Source organism: Pelmatolapia mariae, linkage group LG15 (genome assembly GCF_036321145.2).
Source record: "Pelmatolapia mariae isolate MD_Pm_ZW linkage group LG15, Pm_UMD_F_2, whole genome shotgun sequence".
In the NCBI taxonomy this organism is placed as follows: domain Eukaryota; kingdom Metazoa; phylum Chordata; class Actinopteri; order Cichliformes; family Cichlidae; genus Pelmatolapia; species Pelmatolapia mariae.
In genome coordinates, this window is record NC_086240.1 from 20484709 (window position 1) to 20505180 (window position 20472).

General features: G+C 39.6%; 1 protein-coding gene across 1 annotated transcript in view; it reads left to right on the plus strand.

Moving 5' to 3' along the window:
- The first annotated feature begins 14520 nt into the window (after positions 1-14520).
- LOC134643190 (exostosin-1) overlaps positions 14521-20472 on the plus strand; it is a 312370-nt gene continuing 306418 nt past the window's right edge. Inside the window, exons 1-2 of the mRNA XM_063495458.1 lie at positions 14521-14915; positions 15952-16703. Coding sequence (XP_063351528.1) covers positions 14619-14915; positions 15952-16703 — 1049 coding nt within the window. The 5' untranslated portion in view covers positions 14521-14618. The remainder of the gene's footprint in view (positions 14916-15951; positions 16704-20472) is intronic.

Here is a 20472-nt window from a genome sequence, read left to right on the forward strand (position 1 = left end):
TGAACTAAATTGAATAGTTTAAAGATCACAGTATTTTTTTACGAAGGAATAATTATAAAAAAAAATCCCTACAGTTAAAATGGAGTTCATTGCATGAGAGTGACACTGGTCATGTTTATTCATTTACTGGCTTAATGTTAGTTCCCTGCTTTCACTTTCAAAAGACCTGAAGAGAGTAGTTGATCCTGTTGATCTGCCATGTTTTGGTGTTTTGGTGGTTCATAAATAAAGCTGAAATAAGCTTTTACATAACATTTGGGCTGCTGTTGCGAAATGTTTGTGCCGATTTTATTGGCAGAGTTGGAACTCTTTGGAACTCTTCAGTTGAGTCAGTGTGTTGGCAACGTTTACGCACTATTACCCTCTGCGACACTGCTATGTAACTTTACCTGGTTTTTGGCTTTATGGCTGAGTTGCTGTGGTTCCTAAATGCTTTAGATTCTAAAGAATGTGTCATTCTAAAGTTTCTTTCACAAACATGCCCGTGGCACTGGAACTAAAGCCACCCGAATTCAAAGCGTAAGAGGTGTGGCAAGACACAAAAGACTGCAAGAAATGTAACTAAAGCAGCCAAACTTCCACAATTACACAATTTAAGTACATCCTAAAATCTAAATAAGATTATGGTGTTAACAAGTCTCAAAAAAAAATCCCTCATCAATATATTGATGATATTGCCTAAGAGAAGCATGTATATGTAAAAGGCCCTAATACTGAACCAAGTGGAACTCCATAATTAACATTAGTATTTGAAGAGGACTCTCCATTTACATGAATAAATTGGAGTCTATTAGACAGATATTATACAAACCACTGCAGCAAACTATTTGTCCTTGATGTAAATATGTAAAAATTGTGTATGTTTCTGTTCTGTGTCTTGTGTACTGTTTGTTTGTATATATGTCTTTCTGGCTGCTGTTACACCCAAATTTCCCCTTGTGGGACAATTAAAGGATTCTTCTTCTTCTTCTTCTTCTTCTTAAATGATGATGATCTTCTAAATTTTTGGCATGCCATTTCCTTTCCAGTTTACGAGTCATCTGCTTTAAGGTGTGCATTTCAAAGTAATACCAGGAAGTCAAGTACCTCTGATTTGAGGCTCTCTTTTGTACAGGAGCTACAGTAAGACAATAAGATAATCAGGTAGATACACTAGTAGGTAGATAGTGTTCAGGTAGCTGCTCTGCTCGTTGTGGGTATGAGACATTGGAGATGATAACAATAGGTGAGTAATGTTCTTAAACTTAGTTACAGCAATTTCAGAAAAACATCTACTGTGATGAAATCTACTCTCCACTGTTGTGTAATTCATTAAAGGTTAAGCATCAGGCTGCCACACCGCCCCCTCGGCCTGTGCTTCGAGGATTCTGATAGTATGACTCGGGGGTGTTGATTCATTTAAACTAACATAATCATCCTGATGTAACCAGGTTTCTGTAAAGCAGAGTAAATCGATTTGTTAGTCAATTTTTAAGTCATGAACTAACAGAGACTTGGAAAAGAGAGACCTAAAGTTTAATAATCTGCATTTCACTGTTTTACTCTTTGGTGCAGATGTGGATACTGTATTGTTCTTTCTTTATTATTTTTTATGTCAAAGTCATTTTTTGTTGATTTTCACTTTGTTTTTTGTTTGTTTGGGAGCATTTTGTGAGCTTCTTCAGTCCCCTGTTTGCTTCAACCTCTGTAAGAAAAAAACAGTTTTTTGCTGCTGCCATCTTAGTATCAGATTGATGTACACCTATAGCTTCAGTTTTCACAGGAACTAAGCGAAAGAAAATTAATAGTTTCTTGTACTGTTTTTATACTGCAATACACATGGGAAATACTGTTCAAGGTTAGTATAAAGACACACATATTAAAGTGTTTTTTTCCTACCTGGCCTATCTAGATAATGATATAGCTCTGATAATACTTTTGTGGATATTTAAGGGATAATGGAAACAAAAATATACCAGTAACACTGTTTTAAGAGTCCATTTAAAAAGACAGCACAGTTCACTGCAGGCACAGAAAAATCATGATGAAGATCCAAAAGTTTCAGTCAGAATGAACTTTTCCAGATGTCATGGGTCCATTTCTCACATTTTTATCCTAGCATTTTTTTGTATTATTATATATCTGTTGCTAGTTACTGCAGTTCAGGGTGAAAAGGCTTTATGTAGGACTCTGCTGAAATGTTTCTTCACAAATTAGAAAATTCTTTGTCTGGAACCAGAGTCACCCATGTCAGATGTCAGCTGCTCTGCTGAGCCTGTGGTTACATTAATTTTGTCAGCTGCTGCGTGGCAGTAAAACATGTTTAAGATGCAAACTCTTCACTGACAATAGTGGCATGTGCACAAGGTTAAAGCTGCATTGGGTTACAATGGCCATATCAGACGAAAACAGGCAGAGAGACAGAATAATTACATCTTGTCAAATAGTCTAACACTCTGAAGACAGCAGCAAATCAACACTTCATTCTAGCACTGAGCTTTGTCACAAAAACAACAAAAAAGGAACAAAATGTCACATGACTTGAACAGTACTTCTCGCAAAGACAATAACACAGCTGTGGGAGGAATTTCATTCTTCTGAATTATGCAAAACTATCAGCCATGGCGAATTAAAGAGTCCCTTCACCAACAACAAAATCATTTTGTCTGCTCGTTGTCAGTGCATCAGTATATGGCAGTTTCTAGCTCTCAGATTTCTTTTATAGTCGTAGTTTTTCAAACTGTTTTCTGTAAACCATAGCGATGGTTGTGGAGTAAATCTCAGTAGATCAGCAGTTTCTGAAATATTGAGCAACCATGCCATATTCAGTCAGTTAAATCACCTTATTTCCCATTCTAATGTTTTGTTTGAACTTCAGGTGATCTTGACCATTTTACTAGCTTGAGCAGTTGAACAGGTGTACCTAAAGAAGTGGCTGGTATATAAAGTTCTGTTTTTGTTGAAAGTGGTTGGTGTCCATTTTTTAGCCATTTTTCCTATTCATGTAAGAGTTTCAGTATTATTTCATTATAAATTTGTCGTACTTGGCTGCTATTTTAAATCCAGCGTGTTTCCTAATAATATAGCCTTCAATACAGGTTTTACTAGCTAGTCTTGAGTCTTGACTTATGATGTCTTCATGGTGTATTCTTGGATCAGTCAGTTTTAGTGTCACAGAAAGCTGCGAGGTGAACTCTGTGCTCTGCCTCTGTGCATCTGCAGTGCAAATTGATTTTTCGTGTCACTGCTGCTCACTGTCAGTGTGTGTGTGTGTGTGTGTGTGACTCTGTAGGTTTGTGTGTGCAGTGACAGTGTATGTAGAAGAACTAGCAAACATATTAGGGTCAATCAATAAAACGCAGAGTCACCCGGACTCAGAATGACTTCCAAGACTTCCAGACTCTCTTACTGTACCTCCTCGTCCATCTGTTTCTTCTCCTTCTGCACTTCTTTGTTTTCTTTTCTAGCCCGGGACTCATGACCTTTTGCCCGAACAGCAAAATGTCAGAGGATACTAATAATGTCAGCTCATCAAGAAAGACCAGGCTGTTGTTATAGAGACTGCATCACGCTCACAGGTTTGGTGAGAATTTTCTAGCTGAGTGAGAAACACTGACCATCATAGTGTAGCCGAGTGGTAATGACATTTTCCACTTTAGTGAAATAAATATCACTTTAATTTGCAAAAAGAGGTCTTAAAATGTTGATTACTGTGTATGTTACTGCAAGTTATTGAGTCATTTCATCTTATTATTTGTGCTGTTTTGTTTGTTATCTGCGTGTTTTGTGCACTTCAATATGTTCATTGCATTGTTTGGTGTAGTTGCACATTTTGATCACTAGAGGGCATTGCTCGGGAGTTGACTGCAGTTTTCCCGGCACTTAGCACAAATGCATCTTCCTGTTGTCTATGCTTGGATGCGAAACGTTATCACGAGGTGACATTCTTGGCAAGAAATTGAAGACCTGCATGCGCAGCACATGGTGGCCCTTTCCTGCATGTAGAGGATAAGTTGTAAGTTGATAAGATATTGTTGTGGAATCCAAAGTCAAATGCCGTATTGCTTTTATCTTTTGTATTCCTCTGGTGCATTTGTTTGTTTAATTGATTTTTTATTCTGTTCTTTTGCCACATTTCGTCTCTTGTTGCCAAAGTTTAGTACAAGTCCATATTCCTGTTGTTGGACAAAAGTAAAGAGAAAAAAGACATTTTTGTTTATTCTGTCTTCACTGACAAAAAAAGACTGCAGATTAAGAGCCCCAGTAATTGTGTCCTGTGAGGCTACTCATTTCCCGGGCTGCAATAGTTTCTTTTATTTAACCTTCCCCAAGTTGCAGTTGTGATCGAAGAGAGTGCTGAAAAGAGGGGTTTTTAGACTTTAGCCACTTCCACAATATCTAGAGCTTTTGGTTTAAATGAAAAACAAGAAACAATGCATAATGTGTGATTTGACATAACTGTAGAAGCAAATACTGTTCGCTGTTTATACATGGATTTATTTTGTCACTGTGTTATGGCAAAAACACATTTTACTTTTTACTTTGTACAGCACTTTGGTCAACCTCCTTTTTTTTTTTTTTTAAAATGTGCTTATAAATAAATTGATTGACTGATGTCTGTGTTACAAGAAAACACTATAAAAAGTTGTAATTTAAAGGTTTAGTAACCTCTGTGTTAAATAAATAATAAAAACCTTGTCGAGAACTTTGCTTTGATTGTGTGAGATTTGAGCTGTAATCCTGACTGACATGATTAAGTATCATTGTTAGGAAATGTTCATGGCACTGCTCCTTCCACAAAGCTTCTGTAGCTTATCTCAAATTGAAGTTCTTAATATGTTCCTTCACATAACGGAAATCCTATTTGACCACTGGGATAATATGACATGTAACAGACTGAGGAGTTGCCCCTGTGGGGATTTATTCCCTCTCCCACTGCTCTATGTCTTTCTTTTTTTAGACGGTGCACTGTGGAGATGGGATATAAGTCATATCACTGATAACAGCAAGTCTGTTGCTTTCCCTAGGAGAAAAAAAAATGTGCAGGAATGGCTGTCGGATATTTCTTCAGGAATGAGTATCAGAGCTGCATGTGTATATAACTCTGCTTTTTTCTTTCACATTACGTTTTATATGTCTTTTACTTTGTTTCTGTCATTTGTTCTTTCTTTGTTGAGTGGATAGAATTTTTCTTTTGACTATTTGACTATTTTGTTTCATTTTTTTAGTAAACACAGATGGATGTATGGTAGTTTATCATCTACACCACAAAATAAGACTTTATTTCCTCTGTCAATGGGATTAGAGGCTCTTGTGTGTGGATGTGTCTCAGCCATGTGTGTGACAGCGATAGACAGAGATGAAGAGTCATTACAGGACTGAATGATTACAGACCTGTCGCCTTGACGTCTGTGGTCATGAAATCCTTTGAAAGACTGGTGTTAGCCCATCTGAAGGACATTACAGGCCACCAGTTGGACCCCCTGCAGTTTGCCTACCGGGCAAACAGGTCGGTGGATGATGCAGTAAACATGGGGCTGCATTACATCCTGCAACACCTCGACCGCCCGGGTCCTGTTTGTGGACTGTAGTTTGGCTTTTAACACCATCGTGCCTGAACTTCTCTCCTCCAAACTCTCCCAGCTCAGCGTGTCACCAGCTATCTGTCAGTGGATCACCAGCTTCCTGACAGACAGGAAGCAGCAAGTGAGCCTGGGGGGCATCACTTCTGAAACTCGGTCCCTCAGTATTGGTGCCCCTCAAGGATGTGTCCTTTCACCACTATTGTTCTCCCTCTACACTAATGACTGCACCTCCAAGAACTCAGCTGTTAAACTCCTTAAGTTTGCAGATGACACCACCATCATTGGACTCATCAAGGATAGTGATGAGTCTGCATACCGGCAGGAAGTTGAGCGGCTGGTACTCTGGTGCAGTCAGCACAATCTGGAGCTGAACACACTTAAGACTGTAGAGATGACAGTGGACTTCAGGAGACATCCCTCAACACGGCACCCCCTTATCATATCAGACAGCCCGGTGTCGACTGTGGATATCTTCAAGTTCCTGGGTACCACCATCTCCATCCTCAAAAAGACCCAGCAGAGGATGTACTTCCTGAGACAACTGGGGAAGTACAGTCTTCCACAGGAGCTGCTGATCCAGTTCTACACTGCAGTCATTGAGTCTGTCCTGTGCTCCTCCATCACAGTCTGGCATGGTGCAGCCACTAAACAGGACAGGCGCAGACTGCAGCGGACTGTACGGGCAGCAGAGAAGATCATCGGCACCCCCCTGCCCTCCGTCCAGGACCTGCACCTCTCAAGAACCAGGAAACGGGCAGGGAAAATCATCACAGACCCCTCACGCCCTGGACACAGACTTTTTGACCTGCTGCCCTCTGGCAGACGGTATAGAAGCCTGCAGACCAGGACCACCCGACACAGGAACAGTTTCTTTCCCCTCACCATCTCCCTCCTAAACAGCTGAACTGTCACACTGCTCCCACTAGCAGACTGCAACTGCACCTTATGTACATTCTGTAGTATTCATTTCACTTCATTTCATTTCTGTCATCCTGTATTCTATGTATATAAGATTTAGATACACATACACAGCTTGTGTATGTTTGTGTCTGCATGTGTAGCTGTATATATCGACAGGTGTGTGTGTGGGGGTGTGTGTCTGTGGGTGAATTGTGTTGCTTACATTGTTGAGATATACATTGCTGTGCTTGAGAGTCACCATCTACCGGAACCAAATTCCTTGTATGTGTCTGTGCATATACATGGCCAATAAACGCGATTCTGATTCTGATTCTGATGAAGGCCATGACCCTGACAAGAGGATTATACCCAAATTCCATTACAATGCCAAAAGTATGTGGAAGCCCCCTTTTTTTAACAGCTTCAAGATGAACTGGCCGTTATTAATGACATTGAATGGGAGCAAATGCCAACTCCCAGTCAGCCATCTATGTATATAAAGTATGGCTTGACATTTATGTATTTAAAATTAAGATATCCCATCCGTCCATCCATCTGTCCATCTGTCTGTCCATCCACTTGCTTGGTGTTGCAAGGGCAGCATTTAAAACAGAGATGCCCAGATGCCCCTCTCTCCCTAACCACCACCATATATTTCAATTGATTTTATAATAAAAGAAAAGTTTATTTCATGTAAATTATTCTGAGATTTTGCACTAAAAGAATAAAGTAACCACTCATTGATTTTTTTTTCACACAGGAATCTCCAACAAATGTTAACAGAAACTTTCTGGCTTTGTGATGAATCACAAATTCCGATTCAAAGTTGGCCGGAGTTGCTCACTTGGACCGGCTCAAGAAGCAACCTTGATTTACTGGCACAGAAATAATACAAGTTGCAGTTAAAAAAACAAACGAAACAAAAAACATTGTTGTTTCTATTTATTCTAAGAAAAACAACTAAAATAAACTCCCGATTTCAGACACTGACATGCTTTATGTTCTTGCCCTCGTCATATTATTGACATGAATTGAAATAAAAAATGTTTCACTCTAATTTCAGTATCAAAACTTCTTAAACATGAAGCAGTCTGCCTCTCCTAAATAACCCCCATCAAAATGTAATTGAGTTGAAAGCACTATGTTTGGTTTCACGACAGGAAGGCAGCAGTGTTTTTTCACCCGCTTCTCTGGGTGTAGAAAGCTCTAGTTGTTCTGTTGGTTTGTTATGATTCTCATATGGAGAATAATTACAGCAGCTCAGCCTCGCTTTGTGTTTTGTGTGGCACCAGATGGTCTGAAAATGTGGATTGTTTGTAAATTGCGTTGCAGCTTCAAACCATGAGCTCGAGTGTCGAGTGAACAGAACGGGACTATGTTGAAGCAGCACAGCTGGCTTTGTGTGTGTGTGTGTGTGTGTGTGTTACATTATGAGTTAGCTTTAGCCATTAAATAAGTCAAACAATCACATGGCTGGATAGACCCACTGATTTTTACAATTTTGTGCATGGGGATGGTCGACATGTGCTCCCAGACGATGGTGTGACTCAGTCCACATTCTTAACATTGACTCCTGCACAAGACATAAAGAACAATGATTTATATGGAGTTAAAGCATTTTTGCACACACTCAGGAATGACTTCTCTTGGGTTGCTGATCATCTTCAGGAACAAACTTCTAGTTTTCCAGTAGATCCACTGCAGTGAGGTTTAAAACTTAAAACAGCTTCTCTCTCAGTGGCATTCAGGCTGCATAAAATAATTAATCTAAACTCAAAATTAATCTGCACACAAATTCTGGGTTTCCTAAACAGAAGGCAACTTGACTTCTTTAGAACCTAAAGAAGTCAAGTTGCCTTCTCTTTAAGTGTGCAAGACCTCCATGAGCTGGATGATTGAAAACCTAGACACTTATAAAATTCTATTTTTTATCTTTGTTTAATATTTTTGAGAATAAAATATGAAGATCATTGATAAGGTACCTATACATACAACTGCTGTGTTTATCTTCCTGGAATTAATGTGAGAAGAAAGTTCGAAATCAATTTTTATGCTTTTATTCAATAACATTCAGTTTATTGCACACCTCTGTGTTTTTGAGCACCCAAGTGCAGGATACAGAGACACAAAATCATAAAGCGAGTGTTTATTCCTCATTGTCTGAAAAAAACAAAACCCAAAGTCCAAAATCTTTGAATCCACACAAAGATGAGTATTTAAAAGTCTGGAAATCTTAAAATCCAAGCATGAAACCAGGAACACAGGGACTACACAGCCACTGAACAAAGAGATGACAGGAATGTTTATACACACACATACTGATAGGGGACTGAATGCCGAAAGTAGACGTGACTGAACTCAGTAAAGAGCAGGTGAACACACTCAGGGAATCAAGGGAAGATGGGAAGTAAACCTGAAACAGGACATGCAGAAAACAAAACACAAAGTAAAACAGGAAACAAGCAAAGGATTTAAGATGGGCCTCGATATAAATGCATGACAAACAAGGAAACGCAAAAGAAGCGAGGCAGTGGGAGGAGGATCACAGCAAAGCTACAAATACTAGACACCAGAAAGCACAACAAACTAACCAAATCTCCAGCTAAACATTAAATAAACAATAACAAAACAAGGTCACAATAACAGGAATACAAAGCAGAAATTCAAATTCTAAATACTGCAACAGAAACTCAAAGCTAAATATATTCACTAAAAGTAGAAAAAAAACCCCACATAATTTTTTTTTTTTACTGGAATACAGATGAGCACAGAAAGGATAAAGAAAAGCAGTAAGGACAATAGTAACAAAGAGAAAGTCCATTAAGACAATGAAACCAAACATAAAACACCTAAGAACGAATGAAAGAAGTCTGCTTAACATGCTGAACCGTCATCATTAACGTATTTTATTAATACTTTTGTACATCATCTTTTTTTTTTACAAACTTTCAATTGAAAGTAATTTATAGGACAATATAAAAGACCAAAAAGTAAATAATACAATAAAACACTTAAAAAACATATTTAGTAAACTATCACAGTCAAAGGAAATAAAAAGGATTCCTCCCATCAGAAATGTAAAACTAAGCAGAAACACACATTGACCACATTGCTGGACCTCTTTGTCATGCAGATACGAGTTCATCAGAAAGGGATCTAAAAAACATTCTGGGGAAAACCTATTACTACCATTTTCAAAGCTGAATATCGGTGAGAAACATCAGACAAAGCTGGAACGACATCTTCCTTCTGCTGCCATTTTAATATGCCAAGATTAAAACTATTATAAATGTTACTGCTGCAAATTTCATTTAGATTTTTTGGTCTTTTTAGTGGGTCAGAAGTTGGACATACATGTATTTTTGTTTAGTAAAACTGGTGGATGGACAAAACCAGACATTACAGTTTTGTACATTTTGTCCTTTTTTTGCTGACTTAGCTTTTCTTGCTAAAAGCTTTTCTCTCCATGGGCCGATGACAGAAACTGACTATAAAAAATGTTGATACACTCATTAGAGTAACTACTAACTGTGGATCAGCTTCTACTGGTGCAGTTATTTTACTGCTGTGGGCTTCACATGCCAGGCTACATGCAGGCTTACTGTATGATCAACGATGTGAAACTTGCATACAGCCTGAGAGGAATATCTGCCAATACTACTCAAGAATAAAATGGAAACAAGCTGAATCCCGCTCTTATTTAAAAGTGTTGCAATTTAATATCATAGACACAGAAGAACAGTATGAAGATCTTTTAATGTAAATAACAGAGACATGGATGTGTTAGTTTGGTGTGGAAGAACTTGACTGGCCTGCAGAGTCCTGACCTGATAGAAGAACTTTGGGATGAATTAGACTGGAGACTGCACACCAGACCTCAACCAATATCAGTGTCTCACCTCACAAAAGTACTTCTGGAACAATGTTCAATAATTCCCATAAACATTCTTCTAAACTTTGTGGAAAGCCTTCGCAGAAGAGTTGAAGCTAATATAGCTGCAAGGGTTGGAATAACAATCTTAAAACCTATAGATTAAGAATGGGACATCACTCAAATTTATACGCATGTGAAGTCAGACAAGTGAATACTTACTGGCAATATAGTGTGTATATGATAATACAATACAATAAGAACAAAGCCTCTGTATATGTGTGAGAAAATCCACATGAAACAGATGAACCAAAATACAAATACAGACAGAAAAAGTCAGATTTACTTCATCAAAACTGTGCAAAAACTGAATATTTAGAGAAGACATGCTGTGTGCGTGGTAGCCAAAGAGAAGCTTCATGTAAATAACCAAAACAGATTTATTCAAAAGCTGGATCACAGTCTCTTCTCCAAATGTTGGCACAGGTGAGTAAAGAGACTTCAGTACAGCTGAACCATCCCAGGATTAATACTAAAAATGAAGAAGTGAAGCGATGGACTGAGACTGGAAAGAAATCAAAGTTGGCTCTCTCTGCGAACACCAGCAGGACCTCTTCAGATTTATCATCCCCTAATGGACCGTGAAGCCATCAGCACCAGCGAATGCTTCAGAGTTATCGCATTTCCAGTAAATTAGAGGCAAACTCTGTCATTCAGAAAGAGGCTGGTGCATCTGGCGGTGTTTTACACGAACATCCAAAGATTTACAGTTTGCAGATTAGAGGTTAAAAATTCTTTCGTATTATTTTTCAAGTTCTCAAATAAGTTACCACCTGAAAGGGTTTCCCATTCCCTGCACATTTGAGATCCAGGATTCATACAGCTCACAAGTCATGGGAAAGGTCCACAGAGCAAGAAAATCCCATAAAAGTGCATCAATGACAAGGTGTATAGTGACGGCTTTAGAGGCTGTTGAGAGAAAAGGAATAATCATGGATAAGAGACACTCTAAAAATAACTTCACAGTCTCATTTGGTCATCTAAATGCAGCAGCTCTGGGAGAGCTGAACTTATCAAATCTAAGAGTAAAATCCGCAAACCACTCTGACCACTAAACTTTGAGGACTTTAAGAAAATGTAAGAGCTAAGAAATATAAATTTACCAAAGAAATTAAAAGGAAAAAAAATCTGAATACCTGATGCATATTGCAGCATGCACAGCAGAAGATGCAAGAGAGAGATGTTTACTGCATTATGCTCTCTCTGTTCTTCCACGACTTCTACATAAATGTCTCTATCACTGCTCAGCATCAGAGGGAGTGTGGATTAATATTAAAGTGCCATATGCAGTTATAGCTAAATTATTTGTCAGACATGTGCCTCTTCCTGCCTGAAGGAGTCTGGCACAGCTTTGAAAATCGGTATGCAGAGCCTCTGCAGTGTGTGGATGCTCCTTTCAACACGGTCCATTTATGTTCCAAAACGGCAATAGTTTGAGCTATTATTTTGAAAAACCTGTTTGACATGCCTCACTGTAAAAAGCTCACTTCCCTTCCAGTACTGTTTAATCCCGAGAAGATCCAGTTATTTAGTTTTTATCATTACAAAGTTCTACATTTTTGCCAGATTTATATGAATAACACAGACCTGGAGCTGCTTTTAAAAATGTAGGCTGAAATAAATTGCCACAAGATGGCGCTGTTTGCTGCACCAACCATTTGTGGCGTTGCGGCCTCACAACATCTGTATAACCCTAATTTATGAGATAATGACATCTATTTAGATCCTTTGCAAATTAATTTTATTCCATCAGTTGCATCAATAGAAATTTAAGCAGCAACATGAATTAAGCGCCAGACACATAGATTAGTGGTCCAGATGGTCAAAGTTGAATAATTGGGCCCAATATTGGACTCACCGAGCGATTCCACGAGTTAATTAAAAGTTCTCAGGTTTGCAAAACACCGAGACGTGACTAATCCCTGCACGATTTTTATACGCCATCTTAACCTTAAGATGTACAGGTATAGCGTAAACTCGCACAGACTCCTCAAATTACTGCCTGCAATTTCAGCGTGTCGTCAAAATATAATAAATGAGCGCTAAACAGAACTCAGTGAGGTTGGCTGAAACAACTACAAGATGTAAAAGACATGCATCCCACATGGTTAAACTGTACTATTGCAACAAGTCTTGTTTTACAACTTTTTAAAGTCCAACATTTACAGTTTTCTGAATGGAGTTTGATTTGTAAAATGAAAGCAGGAATGACACAGAGGTCCTGTGAGTGCACCTCTGGGACTTCCCCGTGATCTGTGATTTCAGTAATTTCTTGGGACGTCTCTTGTTTTTGTTGCACGCTCCATTAACCAGATACAAACACATTTACAAATGCAAACTGGGAGATCCTGAATTATGGCGGGCTCCTGCACCTTATCAGAGCAAACAGACGCCCCGTGCATACTCCGATCCCCCCCAAGTCTGCCAGCCTGCTACTGTCTGGCTTATCAGCGCTGCTGCTGATGCTGCTGGATGCTGTACGGTGCCGCAGCTCGGATCCAGTTGAGGATTTCAGGATGGAAACGTGAGGATGGAAATGCTACTGGAACCCCGTATTCTCGTGGTATAGCCCAGAAGAACATCAGTGTTCTCTTGTGATGCTTATTTGATCCATTTGCTTTACTCCATAGAGAAACGCTCCCGCCGGTCGAAGACGCTCCTGATAGGATTTTATTGATACGCATCTCTCCAGATCAGGTGCGCCGGCGTCTCCTTAACTTACCTGGGATGATGATGATTTCTGCTCATTTCTGACTGTGAGCGGCAGCGCACAGAGGGAGGGATGTGGATTTCAATTTCAAAGTTTGGGTCTTCTCTGGCTGTGGGTTTCTGAGAGAGGGGGGCATGGCTGATGCTGATTGGAGATGCACGCGCCTTGTTTAACCGACTTAATTCTGGATGGATGCTGTCGCTGTGATCGCGGCTCTTCTGGCAGCTGAGTGTGCATTTGAATTCTCACCGTGGGAACCTATCGCGTTCACAGCTCGCTGTGTTGTGTGTTCCGCCGGGACTGTGGTCCTGTCTCGCGGAAAGTTTGTGACTGGGACGCGGCGGAGCATGAAGGCAGCGCACCGTGGATCTCTGTGAGCTCTATGAATTTCCTTCCGCACGTGGTTTCAACACAGCGTGTCATTTGCTAATGGATTTACAGTTCGAGGGTTAATGAAGAATGTGTTTCCGAAGTGGATATTCCTCCACGGGCTGGAGGGGAGAGCAGCGGACACTTCCTGGAACCACAGGTGTTTTATACAAACAGGTGAGAGGATTCAATTAGGAATTACGCTTACTAAAGAGTTATGAAATATAATTTGTAAGGTAGAAATTCCTAAAGAGTTAATAATAGCGGTGGTTTTCCTGGCAAAAACAGCCCATGTGTTGAACGTGTAGCTCGCTGCAAACTCCCTTCAGAAATGCTGCATTTTAGTGGCGAACCTGTCATCAAGTGACACTCTTTCGCCCCTAACGAGTCACCCTGCGCTGTGACGATGATGTCGAAACAGCCACCGTTATCAGTCAGTTCAGTTTTTAAGCGAACACCGGTCTCTGCATACTGTTTAAGAAAGTCAGAAGCGCTACTGAGCCGTCCATGTCACATTTAGCAAAAAACAAAAAACAAAAACTTTTTGAAAAAGTTACATATCAAAACAGATCGTCAAACTTAACGTGTACAAATCCGCTTGGGCTTTTATTATTTTAATGCCGCGTCTTTAGGCAGATTTTTGTGTATTTATGACATATATTGTGTTGAGTAAAGGTGCTCAGATATGGTTTAACATTTTTCACAGAGCTTCTACGCTGTTATTCTGATTTTTTTCCGTGCAATATTGTATCAATTATTTATTTAAAAAATGTTTATTTGTCTCAGAAACTCCGATATCTTATATCATTGATAATTTTCTATTTATGTTTTCTTTTAGTGACGCCAAAACCCAAAATGCCGAGTTGTGGGTAGAGAGCTGACCTGCATCTACCTCCCTGCAACCCCTCTCCTCGTCATTTCCTCGTCCCCGTTTCCCTGCTTTCTTTTGGCATCCTTTTGTCAACGCTTTTACTCCCTTTTATTAATAGTTATTTTATTTTAATCTCTAAGTTGATCCTTTTTCAGCTCCATCACTATTCTCACACCCGCTGCCCACCTCGTCTTATTGTGAACCTCCACCCTATTCTCCCCTCTTCCCTCCCCAGACCCACCACCTCCTCCTTTCCCTCCCCCTACAGCACACATGCAGGCCAAGAAGAGGTACCTGCTTGTGTCTGTGGGGGCCGGTCTTCTCTTCCTCATATATCTGTGGGGTCTGCAAATTGGGGAGTTCCAACAGCAGCCATACCAGTATCATCAGTTTCCCCAGTACCCCCTGTATCATCAGTACCACCAACAAGAATACCAGTACTACCGCCAAAGTAAGGAAGTGTACTACCAGCCCCAGCCATTGCCCCAGAGAAGTCCATCCAGACCACCCAGACACTGGCCGGAGTCGACCAAGCTGCTGGAGCCGTATTTGGAGGGAGGAGAGCAGGAGGTAGACTGGAACGATTTATAAGAAAAGAAACAATGAAAGCTCTTTAAGTAAAAACAAAAAGAAGTGAAAAAGTCCAATTTATAAGCATTTAGTGATCAAAATGAAAGTCCAACAACAGGACGGAACAGTAAAACTAAGTTAAGGAGGATGGTTTCAAAGCTTTTGTGATTGTAAGCTGTAAGGGGGGAGGGTCACAAGATCAGAATCAGAATACTTTATTGATCCCTATGGGGAATTATGTAATGATGATGATGATGATAACACAGATTATGTTCTTTTTTCAGTATTTTCTCTACCAATGAAAAAAGATTCTTTCATTCAAATCAAAATATCTGAAAACGAAACATCTCTTTTTGGCTGAGCTCTTACCAGGCATTCATGCTGAAAATAGCCTAGTGTTAAGCGTTGGCGGTGGTAGGTGTTATAGAAAGAAGTGAAGAGAGAAGAAACTTTTAGGAAGGCAAAACACTTCCCAGTAGTAAAAAGAATTTTAAATTCAAGGAAGTTACAGCGATATTCAGAATTAAGGGGAAAAATGCTTTGGATATTGTGAAGTGAGTACCAATCTATGGTATCAGTGCAGCGTGTCACGTTCTGGCTTTTCTGCATTTCCACCTATACTGCTTTACTTTTTTTCTTTTCACACACTGCTGTCTAAGCAGATATGCAAGTTCTTGTGCATAGACACTAGTTTGCTTTAAGGGATTACAAGCATAGATGGCTAAGCACCATTGCTTTGGGGAAATCAAGCACAAATTACTTGCTGAAGAATTCAGGATTGCAAGTAATGCAACAGGCCAGTCAGTACTGATGAGGGAGCAGTTTGCAGCCATGAATTTTCAAAAGCAGTTTTCAGCAGGAGACAACTTTTAAAAGCGTCACTACCTAGAAATCCCATCAGGTCAGAGATGCAGTTTTGAGTGCAAACTATTTATTCGTTTCTGGGATTTTTTGGAGTTTGTTTTAATGGAGAGTTGACTGTACTGCACAAATATTGGTGTGATGTTAATGGATACATTTGTTTCTGTGGATACAGGAGGACACCCCTCAGCTCCATCACCAGCACACCTCCCCTCGTGAACGACGGGCGATCCGTGACAACATCTACAAGAACAAGCGCTGCCGCATGGAAACCTGCTTTGACTTTGCTCGCTGCCAGTCGGGATTCAAGGTTTACATCTACCCTCAACAGAGAGGCAGCGAGATCTCAGAGACCTACAAGAAGATCTTGACCTCCATTGAAGAGTCCCGGTTCCACACCACAGACCCTTTGAGGGCCTGTCTCTTTATTCTAGCTGTGGACACATTGGACAGGGACCAGCTCTCAGTGCAGTACGTCCAGAACATTAGATCGCGTATCCAGAACCTGCCCACGTGGAACGATGGCAGGAATCACCTCATATTCAACCTTTACTCTGGGACTTGGCCGGACTACACTGAGGATTTGGGCTTTGAGGTGGGACAGGCCATGCTGGCCAAGGCCAGTGCAGATGTGGTCAACTTCCGACCTAACTATGATATTTCCATCCCTCTATTCTCAAAGGATCATCCGCTAAAAGGAGGGGGAATAGGTTATCTGACACTTAACGATGCACCACCTTCCAGGAAGTACCAGCTGGTTTTCAAAGGGAAAAGATACTTAACTGGTATAGGTTCGGAGACCAGGAATGCTTTGTATCACATCCACAATGGGGAAGATATTATTCTGCTGACGACATGTAAACATGGCAAAGACTGGGAGAAACACAAGGACTCGCGCTGTGACAGAGATAATGAAGACTACTCAAAGTAAGATTGATTTGTGATGTTTCTTTCACTTTTTTGTAGTTTTAAGTGGCTTTGAAATCTATAACAGTTGATTTCTTGGTCTGAATGCTTTTCATGCTCCATGCATTAGCATTCCATGCAAAGAGGTTCTCACCTTTAAACTGTAATGTCCTTGCAGACTTGGATATTTTCATCTGTTAATGCAGTGCTTATTGTGTTTTGAAACAGATCAGCTAGCACACACTTTAGAAGAAGTAAGTTGTGATGCTATCTCATTATCAGCTGCTTCTTGCTGCTGGTTATTTCAAATGCAGCGAGTTTGTGGATCATTACAACTCCTCACAAGTGCTTGTTGTGTTGGAGTTTGCATGTTAGTACTGTCAATCTTTACAAATTTGGTTTACTGGCTGCAAACTCTCCTTCTTCACAATGTTGAGCATTGGGGGCTGCTGTGCCTGAAGCACTTCTTCTTTATTTGAATTAAACAGGTTGGATGCTTTCATGCACATACTTCACAATTGCCATGGGAGTTGAGCTTCAGTGTCGCTGTGCTCCTGAGACAAAATGCTACAGAAAAGTGAGGGTATTTGTGCAGGTTTGTGTAATGTGCGTGTGTGTGTGAAGGAGAGAGAGAGGAGCAGGAGAGCAGAGAAGCATCGGCTGAAAGACGGAAAGTTTTGTCAGCTCAGCAGTTGGTCGAGAGAAAAGTGATCTGAGCCGAGAAGTTCACCTTTTGAAAGTTTTAGCTTGAGCTGACAGCTGAAAGAAGAGAATCCATTGCACTTAGAGTGAAACAGAGGCACCGTTCTTGACTCGTCTCACTTTGTTAGTCCGAATCATCTGTTGCATATTTTAGGTTTAGAAATTGTCGAGGTCCGAAGGAAAGCTCAGTGCTGCCAAACAGCAGCTTAAATTTTACAGTAAGAATCTGCATACAGAGGAGTCAGCAAATATTGCATCTGAGACATTGTTCAATCAAGAACAGTAGTTTGGACTTTTTCTTTTCTTAAATAAAATGTTCCAATGGTCCCTAACATACAGTTAAGGTTGTAATGGGTTTAATGTTGAAACGTGGTCTGAAAATCTGATTTCACTCATAGTGAATTCAGGGCTTCTTGCAGACTATAAACTTTATTCAGTGGCCTTCATTAGGACTACTCTGAATCCACTTCTGGGAAATCTGCTAATACTTCGCTTGTAAGACCATCAATACATTACTGATATGTTTTGGCCACTTAGTGAGAACAGAAACAAGTTTCACAGTCACAGCGAGAAGTCTAACAACTGAATTGTTTTTAGATGTGGTTTCACTGTGGTCTAACGGCTGATTTAGACTTCTGTTGTGAGTGTTCGCAGAGCCTACTCTGTAATCGACGTAAGTGGCTGACACGCTTGCCAGCATTCATGCATGGTGTTTTATGTGTTAATTAACTTGTGATTGTCTCTTGGTGCTTTATGCAGTCCCAGCTAAGATGGAAACGAATAAAATGCTGACATCAGTGAGTCCTTATATTGAAGCAATGATTGTTGTTTTCTCACTGATCTTCCAAAACGACACCAAAACATTATCTGGAAATGCACAGGAGCAATCAGAGGTATTGAACAGGCCAATCACAAGTTACATTTCCAGACAGGTGCCCATCAGGTTGTAACACAGGTTAATTTAGAGGGGTTTGCAGTTACAGCGTATCAATGCATACATTTAAGTATAAATTTGCTGGGACTCTCAAAATAATAAGTGTCTTTAGCAGCTATATGCTCTCCTGTGTTCAGGAGCTACTCTCAAACGTCTAACTGGAGTTTAATGCTACAAAGGTGACTACTGAGTTTGCTGGAAAATGGACATCTTCTGTAGCAGATACCAAACCTGTTAAGCTGTTTGCTGTTTAAAATCAAAACAACATGATGAAAGATGCTAAAACACAAATAGAGAAAGAGGGCAATAATTTGATGTGTCTTTGTCACCACCACTGACCCTATATATATTATATTGGGCAAAATTATTAGGCCACACAACTCAGGTGTTCTTAATCCTGTTGCTACAGATATATAAAATCAAGCATCTCTCCATGCAGTCTGCTTTCACAAACATTTGTGAAAGAATGAGTCTAAAGAGCTCACTGAATACAAGCAGGGTACTGTAATAGAATAAACTACAGATTAACTGCCATTAACATATAACATATAACATATAATAAAAACTGTGAGCTGGGACTTTCATGTCATGAGTTTGTATTACTGAGCAGCTCCTGTAGATGTAATGTTTAGGTGGCTCAGTCCTTTTCTCCATGAAGTGTGTCTGTGGTCCTCTAATCCAGCATAAAAATCCTCTAAAAACATTCACTGTTGACATCGCTTGGTATATTTTTATTTACTGGAAACATTTCACTATCTAAAGTTGGAGGTTGTATATGAAAAGTCAATAGATGAACCCCTAGGTTTCTCTTTCATTTCAAATCGAATGTGCTGCAGTACAAAGCCAGCACAGCAAAAGAAAAATCTGTCAGTGTCCCACTGCTAATGGACTGCGGTGTGTTTCTGAAGGTGCAATGACTGTAATCAGTGGTACAGGATCACATTTCTTGTTGCTTCACAGGCCTGTACCAACACTTTATCAGCAGCTGACGGCATGCTGAGAACATGTCTCTAGAATGCAGACAAAATATAAAACTATCTCAGAAAATAAGAATAACAAATTGGAAATGGTATACGTGACCACTGTGTTCGCTGAAAGCCCAGTTTGTCTTTAATAGTCACTTCATTTATTATGTATTGGAACATTTTCCTGTAGGTGTGTTGTGTTGTAGGAGGATTGTTGCTTCAGATGAATCTAGACAATGCAATACAAGAGTACATTAAGACTTTTATTTAACTTGAAATTGTTCATGAAAATGTGTTGATTTAATGAAGCTGGCTGGTAAAACTAGTGGCTTTATGAGCAGCTTTTAGGGAAGAAAAACAAACCACATAATGCATGTTAAAGGTACTCAAAAAGAAATCCACCATGTACTCAATGCTGAATAAAGCACAAAAGGCAATAATCCATATGCTCCTGAACAGAAAGTGCTTATAAGCCTGCCTCACTAATTAAATAGTACATTAATCATTTTCTCAGTCTCAGTGTGATATCAGGCTGTTATTAAATACCAAATGTTCTGCTCTAAGGTGCTCTTTTGTTCTTCTTTCTCGTAATTTGACTTAACAAGACATTTTAAGGAACTTTAAAGCTTGCTATCTATCTTACTTATAATATACTCACTTCGCAATATATAATATATATAATAAGTGATTAAGTGTAAATGAGATGGTATGTAGAGCTCTGCTTCATGTATACTTTGATGTTTAAGAAATTGATGGTTGATGATAAATTCTAGCTTGCTGTGGGAAATCTACAAGTGTGCAGCTTGTACAGTCTGTTTAGTCACTGTTGTTTTTTGTTTTTCTGTGCAGAGATTATTTAAGACTATCCAGACTGAGCACTTGGACTAATAATTGACAACAACGCATTCATAGACTTTCATCTCATTAGTGAAAAACACATGGAGCACAGACTTAAATACAATAAATGCAACAAATAAAGGGTTTGAATAGAGGTGTGTTATGTAACCTAAATTGGCTTAATCCAGCAAATATTAGAGAACTCACAATTATTTTGATCATGCAAAAATCCTAAATACTTCCATTTTTATTTAAAGCTGGAGAAACTCAAACTTTAGTAAAGAAATGTGTCCATACTCTTTGTAGACTGAGATCTGAATGCAAGGATTAGATTCTGTGTCAATAACACCAT